Source organism: Kwoniella dendrophila, chromosome 10 (genome assembly GCF_036810415.1).
Source record: "Kwoniella dendrophila CBS 6074 chromosome 10, complete sequence".
NCBI classification, from domain to species: Eukaryota; Fungi; Basidiomycota; class Tremellomycetes; order Tremellales; family Cryptococcaceae; genus Kwoniella; species Kwoniella dendrophila.
In genome coordinates this window covers 930,973-949,167 of record NC_089485.1, presented here as the reverse complement: position 1 = coordinate 949,167, position 18,195 = coordinate 930,973, and the positions used below count along the sequence as shown (strand labels likewise).

Sequence of the window (18,195 nt, the reverse complement as noted above, 5' to 3'; positions counted from 1 at the left end):
CTACACTGGGCAATGCTGAACAAGTATGAACCAGGTAAAAACAGAATTTCATGTTGATCACCACACCAACTTTAACTATTATCGATCGTAATCATAACTATATTCATTGTCCATCACCAGCAAAAACTTTACCTATAGCTTTTACAACTTCTACAAAAGCCATTGCACCTGGATCAGGTGGCATTTGACCTCTTTCTTTACCTGTACCTGCATAAGCTGCTCTACCCATTTTAGCTTCTAATTCAATTGTATTTTCACCACCTTTTATACATTCATTTACAGCTTTTTCAAGATTATTTGATTGAGATAAAGTTTCAACAAAAGGTATTAAAGAATCCATTACTGTTCTATGACCAATTCTAGCTGATGTTCTTTGTTTTAATATATCTAAAGCTTCATTAACAATTTTACCAAAAAATCTTTCATTAACTTTTATCTCATTATTATTATCAGATTCAACATTGGTAATTAAAGAATTTGTTAAACCAGCCAAAAAAATCGAAAATATTGCACCTAATGTACCACCCATTGAATCATCTATAACTTGAGTTAAATCTCTAAATAATGTAATTAAATCACCATTTAAACCTAATTTTTTATCATTATTTAATGCTTCTAAAACACCTTTAGCTCCTAATGCACATGTTTCACCACAATCTCCATCACCGACAATCTGGATATGAAAAATTAAAAGAAAATAAGTAAATAATGTTTGTTATGTCTGATATCATGGGCAGATACAACTTACGGTATCCCATTTGGTTAATTGTGGTTCAAGAGCTAAAACATTTTCTGCAGCAGTTTTCAGTGCTTCTCTAATTGGTTTAGGATCAACTAAAAACGATGATACCCTGTCAGCTTCACCCTTGAATCGTATGATGTGCTATGGTTTAATAAAGGTCTTTTTTCAGAACGAAAATACGCGACTTACCAACTAATTTTGCACCACCAGTATAAACTTCTTCTTTCTCTTCTTCAATTTCAGTAAAAGCATCTTTTCTTTTTCGATTTTTTAGATTTTCAGGTAAAGGATATCTTTGATTTGTAGCTGGCCATGCAGTTGAATGATGTGGTGCATCAAGTAATTCGATTAATCTTGAAGTTGAAACGAAAGAATTTTCTTCTGCGACATTGGTTAAATTTAATAAAGATAATGATATTCCAGGCATATTCATTGATCCCATAAATGGACCTTGTAATATTCTTACTGGAATTATATTTCTTGATTCTACATAAAATCAAAAATCAAGATTTATCACTGTAAATCTGTTATTTTCCCTATTTGACTTCTATCTCTGATCAGTCGTAACTCACCAAGTTGAACTAAAACTTCATCAACTACAGCACCCATTTCTAATTCACTCATTGCACCCATGTTATTAACTAATAAAACTAATTCATCATTTTCTTTGAATTTAACAAATGATCTTTCTGGATCATCTTGTTTTAATAATAAATCTAATAATTTTTCAATTAATTCTTCTGGACCCGGTTGAGTTATATTGAAAACTCCCTGATAACGATAAAAAAGGTTATTATATGTCAGTATTCTTATTATTATTATTGTTTTTTGTGGAGGATGTTTCATACAACTTGAAAATCGCTTCTTCGATAACAAAAACTATATCAAACTCACCGTCTCGTTATGTAAACCTAAACCAATTTCACATCGACCTTGTTGAATATGCCAATCTCCATCACCACTTCTACCAGGTACATGACAATGATCTAAAGCAACTGCTATTGAAGCTGTGTTTGACGATAAAGATCTACCCAATTGAACTAATTCCTCAAATTTCATATCCGCTTCTGAACCCGCTCCCATTATTTTGGATACTATAATATTACAAAGGAGAATTACAGCATCTTTAAAGTCAGCTAACTCTTTGATGACAATTCGAGCCATGTATAATTAGTTATATGGATATGCGAAAAACAACGTACCTAAAGTAATACCAGCCAAACATCTTCTACCTAAATATTTACCTCTTGATCTAGGTACTGAAACATCATCACCGACCACAACAAGTTCAACGTTTTTAATTCCAGCAGATTGTGCCATAAGTCTTGCTAAACCAAAATGAAGGTTATCACCGGTATCTAAATAAGAATTGATTTTCAAATCCAAAATCAGCAATTTATAATTGTTTCGCACATCTTAAACCCAGACTAGATAGTTTCAACTTTGTGAGAAACTCACAATTAGTTATAATCAAAATAACACCTTTATCACTTTGTGTTACTTTTATAGCAGCGTTAACTTGTCTTGCTGAAGGACTTGCAAAAACATCACCTGCTACACTTGCAGATAATAAACCTTTTCCAACATGTCCAACTGTACCTGGTTCATGACCTGAACCACCACCACAAATTAATGATACTTTTGATTTATCATGATCTGCTCTGTAAACTACTTTTAATGAAGGTATTAAATTTAAATATGGGTTTGATGCTACTAAACCTTTTAATGATCTGAATACCAAAGTTGTATGATCTGGAAATATGTGTCTATCTGACATTTTTTTCAGTTTTGTTTCAAAATATCGCTAAAACCGATAGGTTAGCTATAGTAATGAATATTGTCTGTTTGCTCTTAAAGTATGAAGTTCTAGATAATGAGCTCAAAATAAGTGGTTGATGATATAATATAATTTCGAAAACAAAGTTGAAATCACTTTATCTTACCGCCGGACTCTAAGTGAGATATTCTTTCATCAATAATACGGGTAGACGAGAAGATGACTACCATCCTTCATTATTCCGGCTGTCAACAGCTCGATATACACGGGGGGGCAACGATATTAACTGTTTTGACTATACGTTGATTACTCGGATGATACGGCCCGCAAGACATGTACGAGTACATCACTCGTACTGTAACAGTTTGTATGTATGTATGTATCTATGCTGATACAACGGTACAACGGTACAACGGTACAACGGTACAATACACCATACACCATACATTACATGACCATATGACCATATGACCATATGACTTTTAGTGGATCACCTCCACTTTACCACTTTACCCTTATCACGTAACAATTCCCTCGGGTTATATGCCTAAAGTGATGTACAGTCAACCAGTCCCTTAAGGAACGATCATTGTATTTTATCTCTCCGTAATTATTCCTCCGGTGTAAAAGTGGACCGGAATGATATTTTGACTATCAGAGGAATCATATGATCTATTTGGTTGTGTTATTGGTTATTACTGTAATCTTCATCTTTCTCGGTCCGATAATTCATTCACTTGTAGCTACTGTGATTATCGTCATACGTACATCCTGTCTGTAGGACGACTTACTACTGCACATACCGCACCAGGATGTTCAGTGATTTCAACGGTATATGCGAAAGACACGAGGTATCGGATAATCTATTCTCGAAGATTTCGGTCGGTAGTAGTTGGGAAGATAATGTCTTTGGTCAATCAATACTTGGGATGAGTAAGAGTCGGATTGGAATAATCAATGACTAGTCTTTATTGATTATCGTTTCAAGATCAATTCGAAAAGCAATACTGTAATTTTGGTAAACGAATAGACCACCTCACTCTAAAGCTGATCCCAAGACTAACTCAATCTGAAATCTAGTAACTAGTAAAAACGCAACCTATTGGAGTATTAGTAACTAAATTTAAAGAAGATTCAGAAACCTTTTCATCTTCCACACAAACAAAAGTAAGTATCAAATTGTTATAGTAAATTATACTAGTAAATTCAATAATTATCAAGCGAATAAAAATCGGTACTGACAAAAGACGATATATTTTCACATTAGTGACACAACCTCAACCACCTTATACAATAGTGATAGCATGTGATGATGCAGGACATGATTATAAAATTCAATTAAAATCTATACTTGAAAATGATAAAAGAGTTAAAAATCTTATAGATGTTGGTGTACATAAAGATGAAGATAATGGTAAAATAAATAAAATTGCTTATCCACATATTGCCGTTGATGCAGCTAAAAAAATTATAAGTGGTGAAGCTGATAGAGGATTATTGATTTGTGGAACGGGTGAGTTATGTATCTCTATCGCAACTATTCAGCTCTACAGCATTATGAGAGATTGTAGGAAAAGTCATGTCATGTAGAATTAAATCACCGTCTTAGTTAACTGATATCATGTCCATTTTTGAATGATTTTAAAGGTATGGGTGTAGCAATTTCAGCCAATAAAGTACCTGGAATCAGAGCATCAGTAGCACATGATTCATTTTCAGTTGAAAGATTAATTAAATCAAATAATGCACAAATTTTATGTTTAGGTCAAAGAGTAATTGGTATTGAATTAGCGAAAAAATTAGTTGGTGAATGGTTAGGTCATCAATTTGATGTTTCATCAGCATCAAATGAAAAAGTTAAAAATATTCATGAATATGATGGATATGATTATGAAATTGTACCAGGTGGTAATTGTTAAATCGAACTTTCTGTCTGATTCAAAAAATTTGATTTTAAGACGGATCAAAGAGAAAAGTTTGAGATTATATTTGTATTTTTATCATAATCATAATTCTACCTGATGCATTTTAAATCATTTGATAATCTTTACATTCCTTCAATGATTTAACGAAATTAACTAATTAAACTTATACAATTCTTCATACAATTTTAAAAGTATAACACATTTTCTGACCCGACCCAAAAAAATCATTTCTTCCCATATCTAAAAAACCAATTTGAACAACATTTTGAAATCGATTTATGGGAACTCCTATATATTGTACACTATTGTACAAGGCAATTACATATTACCACCACTTGCAGGTGTATCACCATTCCCACTACCATTTCCATTCCCTCTTAATATACTAAATCCATCATTACTTTCGTTGTTATTGATACTGTTATTATTGTCACTTGTATTGTAATCAAACCCTGACATAGAAGAACCTGAAGCAAGTAACCTTTCGAGATCTAATGTATCTGCCGGAGCAAAAGACATATTCTGAACTGTATATCCTGACATCAAATCTGCTAACCAGAATGGAGCTAAGTTTCGAGGGAATATTGTATAATTAGTACTGAAACGCGATTTATATGTATGAAAGCAAACTTACTTGGATCAGAAGCTAATGCAGAAACTGAATTAGAAAAGGATTCACTTCTTTCACTTCTAGCTATTGATTCTCTTAATGAAGTTTCTGTAGGGGGAGCGATATTTGATGGATGTTGACGATCTAGAGGAAATAAAGTTGTAAATTCATTAGTATCTCTTCTCCATATGTCAAAGTTCTCGTATTTCTATACGCAAATGACTTACCCGTTGTAAACCTTTTTAATAAACCAGTATCAGGTAAAGAAATAAAAGTTTTCTTATTACTTCTTCTTTTACTTGATCTTGGGAATCCGGATCCTGTGTTATCGAAAAACATCAGTATGTAAGACGAGATGTATATTAACTGTTTGACACGACTTTGACTTACGTTTTTCCAATATTTGAGCAACATAAGCAGCACCAGCCCAGAAATGTTCCATTTTTTGTGTAGCATTTAGTAAAGCTTGAAAGTTTTGTTTAGCCATTGATAACATTAATATATCTGTTGCACTTGAATTAGAACTTGGTGCCGAAGGATCCGATGATGATATTGATAAAGATTTCATTTCGTGAATGAAAGCCATACTGCAAAAGGAAAAGTAAAAAATCGAAATTTAAGCCATTTATCTTAACAAAGCCATTCAAAGGAAAATGAACGATGAAACCCCTACTCACGCTGCTACGAATAACGGTTGTGTCAAATATGGTGCTGAAGTCTATTGTCAATGAGGCGGATAATGTAAGCTCCTGCCAGTCATTCACACACACGTAGTCCAAAACTAGAGCAAATAAACATGATTTACTCACATAACTCGTTGAATCAACCAAATCAGCAAAAACCATACATTCACAAATTTGTCTTGAAGATGCTAAAGATAATTTAATATTTTTATCTAAAGATTTATTTAATGGAGTTTCAATACCACTATTTTGACTGCTAGTTAATAAATCTGGATGATAAATTAAAGTTAAAATTGAATTTGACCATAAATGTAAAGTTAAAAAACAACTTCCATGTCCACGTTTATGTTGATGTTTAAAATTTTCTGCAGACCATTTTAATGATAAAGGTAAATTTGATATAAATTTAATTAATTTAATTTGTAATTCTGAAATTAATTTTGATCTATCTTGTTTTTCTTTTTCTCTAGCTGTAGCTGATTTACGTCTTTCTTCGTTATTCATGCTGCTACTATTATTACCATTGATATCTTCATTTTCATCTTCTTGTTCATTTTGAATTTCTTTATTATTATTCATTGATTGATCTTCTTCTTCTGAAGATGTCCAAGTCGGATCATATTCAGCTAAAGTTTTAGATTTATTTCTTTTTGAAGAATTTAAAACATTTGAGATTCTACCACAAATAATCATTAATTTAACTAATTGAACAAATGGTATAGGTTCAATTTTTTCATCTTGTTGTGATACAGAAAATGATGAATGATTTCTTGAAGGATCAGGAAAAAAATCTTCATCTTTTGGTAAGGGAATTTCAATTATATCTTCTTGAATTGAAACTGGTCTACCTGTTGCAAAAGCAATAATTCTATCTGTAATAAATAATGACCAAAATAATAATCTTGTTCTAATTAAATGACCTTGTGATTCATATAATTCAGAATTTTCATGTATACCTAAATCAATTGCCATTCTAATTGACATTCCACTATATTGCCATAATCCAGATTCACTATTTTGTCCATAATTTCCCCAAGATAAAAATAATAATCCTGTAACAACATCATGTGTAGGTAAATGTAATAAAGGTATAATTAATTCTTGTGCTTTTGCTATAAATGGTAATGCTGCTAAACTTGGATCAAAATTATTTTTATTTCTTGATGATGCGTTTTTATCTTTCTTACTATTATTATTTTGATCTTTATCATCTTCATCATCATCGTTGTCAGGTGAATTCAAAGTTGAAAATGAACCACCAGAAAATCTAGCACCTAAAGAACAAATACAACAAGCTAAAAAACCAGACATTGTACCGGTTTCAATTCTTTCAATCATTCTTTGTCTACTAACTGATGGAAAATGTTGAGAACAATGTTTAAAGAATAAATCTGATAATGGTTTCCATACATGAGGATGTGGCATACCATCTTGATCGAATAATTCTGATGGTGATGGTCCTGTATAACTAGAAGATGTCACTGAAGGTGATTCTTCATCACCAGGTTGCGGTGGTGCAGCTAAAGGTGATGTAGCTGAACGTCTTTGTAATTTTAATGAAATTCGATTGATTCCTGGATGAATTGCTGTTGATCCGGACTATGGGTAGTGGGGAATTCGTCATCTAACTTGTATTCAGCCATTATACGAAAAACTCACAAATCGATAATAATACAATTCCAAATCTTTATCTTCTTCAGGATTACCACTTATAAAAGCCATTTGATCTTCTAAAGCATTTGCTAATCTTAAATCTGCTGAAGGTGACCAATTTGTAGGTAAACATAAACCTAAATCTGTCATTGTTGTACCTGCAATTGAATTATTATCTAAAAAATCATTATTTGATGATAATACTGTTTGAGGAGCTAACATGACTCCATTATTCGATAAGTTGGTAGATGTTGAAGATGTTGAATTAGGATTTATATTATTGTTATTGGTATCATTTCGTATGTCTGATACGTTGGAAAGAGATAATGATTGATTAAGCTGCTGAGACCTTTGCTGTTGTGAATTACCGGTAGTTGAATAATCCATCATGCTCATCGGTAAACTACCTTGCCCACCACTATTGTTGTTGGTGATAGGTAAAGGATTTTGATTGTAATCTGTTGACCACATATAGCTTGATGAGCTTGGTAAATTCCACATTTGGGAGGAATCAGTATCCAAGGGATTCATAGAAAATGTCGAATCCGTTGATGTATTTGGTATCTATGGAAACAAAGGTATCAAATAAGCATGTTTTTTACCTCTTTTTTTCCATGTTCCATGAAATACTTGGATTGCAGTTTTCAAGATGTTCATTCGATTCGGAAACTCACTTGATCGCCATTGTTATTATTATTTATAAAACCATCATTTATATTTATACTCATATTCATGTCTAATCCACCTGTCAACATATCAACTCCAACTCCAACTCCTCCTCCTCCTCCTAAAGATTGTTCTTTTAATCTAGCTTCTTCCATTTGTTTTTTAGTTCTTTTTTTAGCTCTTGATTTTGGCCATTCACATAATGCATTTGCTTTTAAACATCCATCACATTTTGGTTTTATACCATTACATTTTATTCTTTTTGATCTACAATAAAAACATGCTAATTGGACTCTATTTGTATTTGTACTAGTAGTATTGTTATTATTATTTACTGTTGAAGAAGGATCATTTTGATGAAGCTCACTTGATGATTCTCTTCTTTGTCTTTTTGATTGACTACTGTTAAAAATGACCAAAAATTGAAAATCAATGAGATTTTGTGTATAGGTGAGGATTGACAGTGAAGATTATGATCAGAAATTTATGTAGCATCAATAAAAAAAAAAACTTACCCCGAAGCAGGTGGAGTTGATGGTCCTGCTTGATCAGAACTTGATCCAAGACCATAATCGAAATGACCACTATAATCCATGATAGATGGTATGTTTGATTTCTTTGATTCGCTTATATCGGTATTCAGAAGAAGAACATTAAAATTGATGTTCTAGGATAGTAATCGATTCACAACGATAACAACAACATGTTACAAACAAGAATGATAATCATCTGCTTTTGTCCCATAGATCCCATAAGTCCATGCATACGTACGAGAGTGACAAACAAATAACATAAAATCTGGTACTCGAGTATCACGGCGCATAAACTGGAGTACTGGAGATTTAATAATCTTACTTGAATGGTAAATCTCGGCTAAGGTTCCGAAGCTTTCAACCGACTGGGAAATAACGTTAATCTCGACAATTTCCTCTCATCTTCCTCCTTGCTCCCACTTTGCTGCCCATTTATTCTCCTACAGCCTTATTACACAGCTCAACCCTTTAAACCGAAATGCTTTCTCCGACTCAAAAGCTGAAAAGCTTGCACTTTTGTGTAGTTAGTACATATCAAGTGTCTGGACTAACTGTCTATCACTATCACTTTACAATGTTCAGTTCTTGAGCCGCCGTTCATGTTTCGAATATCTACATGTCTTTCATATGGGAAGAATGGTTCATAAAAATAAGGATAAAAAGGATCATGTACCTCGTCAACACCCCTTTCTCTCCTCTGTTGGGCTCGATAAAATGTTAAAAAGATAAAATGGATATGTTACATAAAAAAAGAAGTCTGAATATTATCATAAGCTGATAGACCAATTTATCGGCTAAGAAAGGTAAAAACAACGTTATTTTCGCACTATGAAAATGATGCCAAGACTTACTCTTCTGCCCATTCGTTTTCTTTTCGGATTTGTTCTTCTTCCTCGGGAGTGAAGCTATAGCAAGGTCGATGTTAACACGTATATCAATTATCAACGAAGATAGATGTGCATGAACTCACTCGTTAGTAATGTTGAAGAGTTTTCTAATTTCTTCAGGAGTTTTACCTTTGATCATATTAGCAACGGTTTTGCATCCGACATCGCTATAAAAGGGCAAGAATATATGTCAGTCGACAGTGAGATCATGTTGAGCAGATACACGAGTTCCTCAGTGATGCCAACTTACAGAAGAGGTTTGATATCGAGATAATTGGCAGCGAGGATGATCTCGAAGAGCATTTCTTGGTCAACTTGACTGATTATTTTCAATGATCATTTCATCTCGTCAGCTTATCATAACGATAGTTGATGAAAGGAACGTAACGGAACGAAAGACTAACATCCATCTAGCATCCCATTCACCAATTTCACTGGTTTTTCTTCTTGAATCATCTGCATCGTTTGCATCTGGAGCAGGGAGAGGTTCAGATTTGTGATGATCACAGTATTCGAGTATTTTGGTGAGTACTGATGATGATACGTTGGGTAAAGGAATAGCTTGTCCTTCTTGATCACCAAGATCTGTGCGTTGAAGAAGAAAGGAAAATTTGAATAAAATTAGCAAAGGAAGATTATTCGACAGCTGCAATAACGTCTTCCTCCTTTATTCAACTGAGAAAGTCATATTTTGAATTTGAGGACCAGAAGTAGAAGAGCAGATAAAACTGACAATGAATGAGTAGAAAAGTGAAAAGAAGTCCATGGACATACCTTCCATCATTGATTTAATCATTGCTGATCTTTCAGCAACAGCTTTCTCAACTGTGAATTGTTCATCATCTGAAGTTTGAAGAATGACTGTTTGCTTTTTGTCGGACATTGTAACTTTCTGGTTTATCTTTGTTTTTTCCGGATTGAATGGTAGGTAAAGGTGTTTGAGAAGAAAGAAGAAGAAGAGAGATAAAAGTAAGAAAGGATAGTCAAGGTTGGTTGATAACAGAAAAAGATGACTAGGTTTGATGGGATGATGGATGATGTTGGATGATGGATGATGTTGCGACATTCCATAAAGCCCTCAGCTCCTTGAGAGATTCTACTCCCACGTGATATTATAGCTTATTTGTATACTCGACGGAGTACAGCTTGTTCTCCATGAAAGGCAAAGTGGCAGTTGAGCCAACCTCAAACCGGTTAATTGATCCCGCTTTAATCTTTGAAATGTCATCATAATAATACCAGTAGTGAGAGCTATATATATAGTTGTTACGACTACATACTTGAGTAAGGAGGAATCGCCAAGCTCTTTTGGGTTTGCCCCCCCACTTCTTTATTCTGCTAAAGCGGTCAGGGGCTCGAGGCTAGGGACTAGGGACCAGAGACTAAACCAAAGGAATGTCATGTGTCAACTGTACAAAAACAAAAGTCTATTAACCAAAATAAGTAAGGCTTCTAGAAGATTGGAACGCGTTTAAATGAGGAGGATGGGAATTTCAGGCTGAGAAGGAGTACATAATCCTCCTACAATTTTTTGCAAGGTATCTGATGAATATGATTGTGGGAATCTATCATATGTACAGTATTTGTATGTAATGTATGTGAATGATACCACCTTCCCCAGGGTCACATACAACAAATAAGATGCAACCATTTTTCGTCACACTTCAATTTCAAAATTCCCTATTTCATTTTCCTGATATACAATAGAGTACACTATAGTGAGTGAATATAATAGTGTCTATACCCATTCTTCTTATTGATTCCAGCATACCTTTGAAAACAAAAAAAGTTTGAAACGACAAGAATAAATAAGTTAGTAACCAATCGTTTGTATATCTATTTTATAGAACACACAAATGAAAATAATCATAAGTGTATTCATTCCCTAATTTCTTATTCCAGCACTACAGTGTACAAACGTATAACCTCCACATATAAACAAGGTCAAAACGTAAGGTGAGTGAGTGACATTTATTATTATGGTTTTACGCCGAACCATTTACTAATCGTCATCATGACCATTTTATTTTATCACATCCACAAACTTTTCGTTTTTACCTGCAACCATCATCATTAACGCATCACCATATGTTTATTCATTGTGTCGATCGGCTTGAAGCAAGTATAGCATAGAACGGCGACTGTATAAGGCAAATTAGCTATACCTAGAGAAATAAGGTCAAGATACAATAATCACCTTGCTTGTACTAAGGAAACAAAAATCTCCGAATTCCAGTCACATTCCTCATAACGAAAACCTATTCATTCCAGCCATAATTGTACATCTTTATCATTCACCAATAGAAAGAGAATAGGAGCTAATCTTCATACGATAATATCCAACCCTCATGTCATCTGATCAAAATCAGGACAGTAAAAACTTACCTCCTTGGTTCAGAGATAATAACGCAGCCAATAGTGGATGGATACCTTCATGGAATAATGTACCTATGGATTCGACTTTTAGTAAACATCAGCAACAACAAAATCCCCATAACCAACAAGGAAGACTCTCAAGTCAACAGCCCCAAGAAAATTCTCATTGGTATGCGGGCCAATTAGAAACACCTCTACCTGATCAAAATCAATCACAAGCCTATACTACTAATTCCCAGTATCAGCAGCAAACCAGTGCTCCTGGTCCTTCTTTATCACGTTCTTCCCCACATCCAACAACTTCCCAATCATCATCGACATATAACGAACAATCTTTTAGACATCCTACAAGTATGAATACACAATATCGAATGTCTGGTAGTATGCCTACACCATCATCAACAAGAGCATCTACATTAGGTTCACCAAAAACGAATTCAGGAGCTACTATACCGACTCCTGAAAAAGCTGATAACAATCCAGAGTCATCACCTACAGCTTCTAAAGGTAAACCTTCCTCAAACGATAAATCAAACGCATACGGAAATGTTACAGGGAAAAAGAGAAAAAGGAAGCAACAGGTCGTAGAAACCGATAATCAATCTGTACCTTCACCCACAGAAGCTGACAAAGATAAAGAGAAAAGAACAAAGACCGGCAGAGCTTGTGACGCTTGCGTAAGATTGGGACATCCGCACTCGATATATCATAAGAGCCTGAGCTGATATGATCGAATACATAGCGAACCAAAAAGATCCGTTGTGATATACTACCTACTAGTGAATCGCCCTCAGGAATAGAATCCCAACCGATCTGTGCTCATTGTAAGCAGAGTAATCTAGAATGTACTTTCTTCTTGCCGATCACGGAGACTAGATTTAAGAAGAAACGTCAAGCGGGTAAGTGCTCATTGCTCCCAGAAAAGGTGTACTTTCTAATCGAAATTCTCGTATAGCAAAAGAAGCTCACACCAACGAGTCAAACCCTTCACAATCTGCTGCAATCGCAGACCCTCCCTCCAGTAGCAATCGCGGTAGTCCTGATGCATACGATTATGGGAATATGGGCGGGAATTCAACGAAAAATGAAGACAGGGGAGGTGGCAGGCTTGAAGGTGAGTACTGGTGTCTTTCCTCCTTGCCGGAAGACGACTCAACGTGAACGCTTCATTCTGTAGGCCCAACATCAATAGCCTTCCTCTTGCATACAACGATACCGACGATCCCTTCAGAAGGTTTCGATATTCGACATCATAATTCCTGGGAAGTCCTGGAAGATGGTAACGGTGTCATAAGGGTCAATGCCCCTCCATCAGCTCCGGCCCATGCTGATGCAGACCCAGCCGATCCAACAAGAGCACATAACCGGCTCAATAAACCCGTACTGTCAGGTCAAACCATGTCATTGTTGGTTAATGCATATTTCAAGGAAGTGGCACCACTATTTCCTGTTATATCTAGAGCCGAGTTCGCCTCGAAGAGCACACCCAGTCCACTCTTACTTTACTCCATCTGCGGTCTTGGTGCAACAAGAAGACAATTTCCAAGGGAGATATTTGCTGGTGTTAGGGGTGTAATTAATGGTTTATTGAGAAGTAATGATATTTTGAGTGATGCTAGATTTGAGAACGTTCAAGCTTTGGTAAGTCTACTTACAAGGGAGATCAGTCAATCAAGCTAAACTCAATATTGCAGTTGCTATTGGCTCAAGTAGGTGATTTGCATGCCCAGCCAACCGCGGCTACAGCGAGTGCCTCTCTTATAAGAACAAGTGCTGCGATACGCATGGTGTGTTCTCTGCCTTTCTGTCTCTAAAGCTTTACTGACCAATATTCAGGCTCAAGACTTAGGTTTACACCGAGAATCATCCTTGCGAGCGTCAGGGCCTCAGGATTTAGCTTATGTGGAATTGCGAAGAAGGGTTTGGGCTACTTGCGTTATCATGGACAGATGGTAAGTGATTGCTTATTGTCGTTAGCTGATCCGCGAACAGGTACGGAGCAGCACTCGGTATACCTCTCACGGTGGATCTTCTCGATTGTGATGTACTCCTTCCAGCTCCTTACGAGATATCGACTAGTATAGAGCCATCGGAATGGCCGATAGAATACAATTTTTTGGCTCTTTCAGAACACTTAAAACTTTCCATCCTCATGGGCAGGGTCTTGAAGATGATTTATTCGCCAACAGGTCTGAAACACACTACAGATGCGCAACTAGGGGGATTAGTGATGGATATGGAGAGATGGCAAGAAACGTTACCCGAGGGATTGCAATTTAGAGGACGAGATACTCCCCAAGTCGCAGGCAAGTTTGTGTCGATTATACTAGCACAATCTCGAACTGACCATTCCGGGTAGGATTACTTCATCTTGGTTACACTGCACTGCAATTCCTATTCTGGCGGGTGTTCATGCGGATAACATACTCCTGTCCTCCACATCTTACCTTTTGTGTACAAGTTTTACACTGGACCAAGATGATCGAATGGTCAAGAGGAGCACTGGAATGGTTAGATGCAAATGATGATGCACTCGACACATTATTCATATTCCCTTACGCCGCTACAAGTTGCGCTTTGATCCAATATCACACATGGGCAAGAAGGGGTGATCACAAGGCATTAGAAACCCTCAAACTGGTCAAGGAAACGGCAACTAGATGGGAACATACTGTACAACCAGGTGCGAAGTTTTCACTATATACGCGTTGCGCGGATTCATGGCTAATTTCGAATATCATTGATGCAGATCAAATGTCGATCCGACGAAAGACTTGCGAGACAATGACACTATTGTACGAAGCAGCCTTGAAAACTGATCCAGACAGTAACGAAAATCGTGCAGCACCTCTTGTCCCAGCGAATCCTACAGCAGGTGTTATACCTCGCAAAGGTGGATTCAGTAGAGTGCAGTTTAAGAAGGATGAGAACCGTGAAGGCGGAGGAGTATTCATAGCCCAAAGTGAATCAGATAAAGGTCTGAGTGGATTGAACGAGGCCGATGTGGTTTTAGCGACTGAATTATCTGAACAACAATTAAAAAACCAAGCTGAGATTTCGGATCAAATCGATAATAGTAATGATGGACGATCACATCCAGGTCAACCTCAAGATCCGATCGAAAAAATTAATGTAGCAGTTGACCAACGTCAACGTCAGAATCATGATCGGGATCTGACAGAGGTTAATAACAATTCCAACGATTATACTAATAATTCGGAAATTAGTCCATCAAAGGGTTTACAGACTCCTTTTAGAGGTTCTTATAATGTTAATCCCTTAATCAACGAAAATGGGAGTTATAGTAATCAAGGTATAGATCTCAATCAACCTGGTGCTGATCTATCAATGGGTAGTAGTTTGACGGATATCGCTAGACATGTAAATTTATATCACTGAACCGGATGGATAGTAAGACTCAACAGCGCTGATTCGTTATTTTTATCTGATAGGCACCACATTATCCTATGCCAAACTATCCGCTTCAACAAGATTCACGATATCATGAGTATCACCATAGTCTTATGAATAGTAGTGGAGAGGGAGGATCCAGTCAAGGAGTCAATCAATATGATAATCTAGATAACCAACACAACCATCAACAACTCGATCATCAAACATCGCCTATTTATGGAATTGATGATTCTACTATTCCTTCAGATTACGAAAATACAAACACAATGATCAATCAATCCAATCAATCCAATCATCATCAACCTCACCATGGTGCCGGAGGTAACTATTTTCATACAAATGGTGTACCAATAACGAATGGATATACGGGATATCCAGAAGGACCAATTGGTACTCAATCTTTCGATACATATGGACCTGTGCATGGACATCCTAATAATAATGGGGAAAGAAATCTTGATCCTTCATTTTTAGATTCTCTACCTGTTTCAACATTTGATTGGGAATCCTGGTCAGATTATTTCGATAAATTCTTACCTAACGCTAATCAAAATTTCGAGACTATGCAATGAACCAACACGTGTTCACAGATATAATCAGAATGAAATTCATCCCTCAAACCAATACGAGTAAATAATTCGAGCCACAATTGGTTGTTTTGGATCATAGAGATTGGTTAAGAAAGCTTGAAAACGAAATAAAACGTAAAAGCGTCATAAAAACGAAATTCTTTGTAAGATTGATTAAATTAGTTATGTGAATTGTATACATTTGTCTGATATAGCATAAATATTAATATATGTCATGTAAATGGTGTAGATAGTATGAACCTTTGTGTCTATGTTCTACTTTATTGGGTGCTCTGCATCACTATTATGCTCAATAAAAACCGACCAGCTTGTCACGTCTATGGTATACCCCTAGTATATAGCAGACGACTTTTTCATGGCAATCTTAATATCTTAACAAAACTTGAAAGATGCATTGTAGCTCATTGCCGTAAATTACCACATAACCGCGAAGTATATAACGTATATGTATACCCTGAATTATTAGCACTGAATTATCGAGGAAGGGATAAACCCGGTTCGGAGAGGTTTTTGGTAGTTTTCGGTCCAGCGATGTCATATCTATCCTTGAGATAATTCCGAATTGTAACTATCATTTTATTTCTCAGCAATCGACTGCTTGAAGGTATGAGTACACTGTATATTGTACAGGAAAGGAGGATGTGAGGGAAAGAAAGTAGTCATACGGAATAAGATGGGATCATTTGCTCGGGGAACGGATGACATAGCCGAATTCTGTTTTGGGATCTTTGACATATTTCTATTTTATAAAAGAGAAGGGAAATCGTCACGAAGACTTCTCTTGAGATGATATCAACAATAACAATAACAATAAGAAAAAATAAAATCCTTTTCAATTCATTAAAGTAACTTCAACACAAAGTCGAAAATTCTAAGTCAAAATGGTAGACGCAAATTCAAACGGTACTTCACAATCTAATGTTGTTTTGATTACTGGTGCAGGAGGATGGTTAGGTGGTATTGTGAGTTAGAACGATTTGTCATAACACGACACTTTTTTTCTTGAAACATTTCGCTCAAGCTAGAAACTGACAAACCGATCTGTGGTTAATAGCTTGCCAACGAATTACTATCAGATCCAAAAACACCAAATGTTCATTTAATTTTAGCTGATATTGTTGAACCAAAAGCACCAAAAAATGCTAAACATGTTTTAACATTTAAAGCTGATTTAACAAATCCAGAAGCTATTTCAAAATTATATGAAACTGAATTTGGTACACCTGATACAGTTTATTGTTTCCATGGTATTATGAGTAGAGGTAGTGAAGATAACTTTGATTTAGGTTTAAGAGTAGGTAGCAGTTAATTGCTGAATTCAAGAAAAAGCGCTAACAAGTCTTACTATTCTGTGCTTTATAGGTCAACATTGACTCAATTAGATATATGCTTGAAGCAGCACGAACCAAAAAAACATCAAGTGGTGAATTAATAAAATTCATCTTTACATCATCTTTAGCAGTTTACGGTGGACCTTTACCCCATGTGGTAGATATTCATACAATTGCTACACCAGAAGGTGCATATGGTATGGGTAAATTATCTTCAGAATTATTAGTTAATGAATATTCAAGACGAGGTTTTATTGATGGTAGAATTTTAAGATTACCTACTATTGTAGTTAGACCTGGTGTACCTTCAGCTGCTACATCAGCATTTATTTCAGGTATAATTAGAGAACCTTTACATGGTGTAAAAGCTATTTGTCCAGTTGGAGATTCAATAAATTCAAAAGAATTAGAATTAGCTGCTTGGGTAGCTTCACCAGAAATTACAATTCAAAATTTCGTTATTGCAAAACATATTCCTGCTGAAAAATTCTTACCGCATACTAGAGTGTCAGTCGGATCTTACCGTATTAACATATCGATCGCGCTGTTTAAAGTCCTCGACGTGTGTGTATAAAGATTCTTTCGAATGCTAATTTGTTTGATCATTTTTGTTGTTCATATAGCGCATATTTACCAGGTTTCACAACTACAGTAAAAGAAGAACTTGAAGCTCTTGCTACAGTTGCAGGTCAAGATGCATTGAAATTGGTTGAATTTAAAGATGATCCAACAAATAGAAGAATCGTTTCTTCATGGCCAGCAAGATTCAACAATGAATATCCACTTTCACTTGGTTTCGTTGTAGATCAAGGTGGTATGGTACCTATTGTACAAAGATTTAAAGAAGCTGTTGAAGCTGGTCTCGCTTAGGTTGGATCAGTTTGACATGTCATGTAATTTGTAGTGGTATATACTGGAACGATCATTCACATGTATCTCTTATTCCGTTGCATACCTGCAAACACTCATCGAGCCGTAGCTGAAAAATGTTACAAGGCATATGTATAC

The 18,195-nt window shown here is 35.6% G+C and overlaps 6 protein-coding genes across 6 annotated transcripts; 3 read left to right on the top strand and 3 right to left on the bottom strand.

Moving 5' to 3' along the window:
- Window positions 1-103: 103 nt before the first annotated feature.
- On the bottom strand, window positions 104-2,519 carry L201_007302 (dihydroxyacetone kinase; the record flags this gene model as incomplete). The annotated part of the gene is made up of 7 exons (XM_066223012.1): window positions 104-673; window positions 749-834; window positions 932-1,228; window positions 1,315-1,513; window positions 1,637-1,836; window positions 1,945-2,100; window positions 2,201-2,519. The coding sequence occupies 7 exons, from the start codon at window positions 2,517-2,519 to the stop codon at window positions 104-106; spliced, it is 1,827 nt and encodes a 608-aa protein (XP_066079109.1).
- Window positions 2,520-3,331: 812 nt separating this feature from the next.
- On the top strand, window positions 3,332-4,438 carry L201_007301 (ribose 5-phosphate isomerase; the record flags this gene model as incomplete). Its single annotated transcript, XM_066223011.1, has 4 exons — window positions 3,332-3,452; window positions 3,607-3,686; window positions 3,741-4,032; window positions 4,167-4,438. 4 exons carry the CDS (start codon window positions 3,332-3,334, stop codon window positions 4,436-4,438), a joined length of 765 nt encoding a protein of 254 aa, XP_066079108.1.
- Window positions 4,439-4,762: 324 nt separating this feature from the next.
- On the bottom strand, window positions 4,763-8,651 carry L201_007300 (uncharacterized protein; the record flags this gene model as incomplete). Its single annotated transcript, XM_066223010.1, has 9 exons — window positions 4,763-5,010; window positions 5,079-5,198; window positions 5,282-5,374; window positions 5,445-5,641; window positions 5,732-5,772; window positions 5,864-7,336; window positions 7,397-7,954; window positions 8,065-8,458; window positions 8,572-8,651. The coding sequence occupies 9 exons, from the start codon at window positions 8,649-8,651 to the stop codon at window positions 4,763-4,765; spliced, it is 3,204 nt and encodes a 1,067-aa protein (XP_066079107.1).
- Window positions 8,652-9,436: 785 nt separating this feature from the next.
- Window positions 9,437-10,359, bottom strand: L201_007299 (uncharacterized protein; the record flags this gene model as incomplete). The annotated part of the gene is made up of 5 exons (XM_066223009.1): window positions 9,437-9,494; window positions 9,560-9,643; window positions 9,727-9,795; window positions 9,881-10,061; window positions 10,251-10,359. The coding sequence occupies 5 exons, from the start codon at window positions 10,357-10,359 to the stop codon at window positions 9,437-9,439; spliced, it is 501 nt and encodes a 166-aa protein (XP_066079106.1).
- A 1,465-nt stretch (window positions 10,360-11,824) lies between these two features.
- Window positions 11,825-15,838, top strand: L201_007298 (uncharacterized protein; the record flags this gene model as incomplete). The annotated part of the gene is made up of 10 exons (XM_066223008.1): window positions 11,825-12,529; window positions 12,595-12,751; window positions 12,808-12,966; window positions 13,030-13,493; window positions 13,547-13,639; window positions 13,689-13,804; window positions 14,013-14,158; window positions 14,212-14,535; window positions 14,602-15,233; window positions 15,305-15,838. The coding sequence occupies 10 exons, from the start codon at window positions 11,825-11,827 to the stop codon at window positions 15,836-15,838; spliced, it is 3,330 nt and encodes a 1,109-aa protein (XP_066079105.1).
- Window positions 15,839-16,737: 899 nt separating this feature from the next.
- L201_007297 (uncharacterized protein) lies at window positions 16,738-18,057 on the top strand (the record flags this gene model as incomplete). Its single annotated transcript, XM_066223007.1, has 4 exons — window positions 16,738-16,818; window positions 16,911-17,150; window positions 17,219-17,694; window positions 17,811-18,057. The coding sequence occupies 4 exons, from the start codon at window positions 16,738-16,740 to the stop codon at window positions 18,055-18,057; spliced, it is 1,044 nt and encodes a 347-aa protein (XP_066079104.1).
- Between the last annotated feature and the right edge of the window lie 138 nt (window positions 18,058-18,195).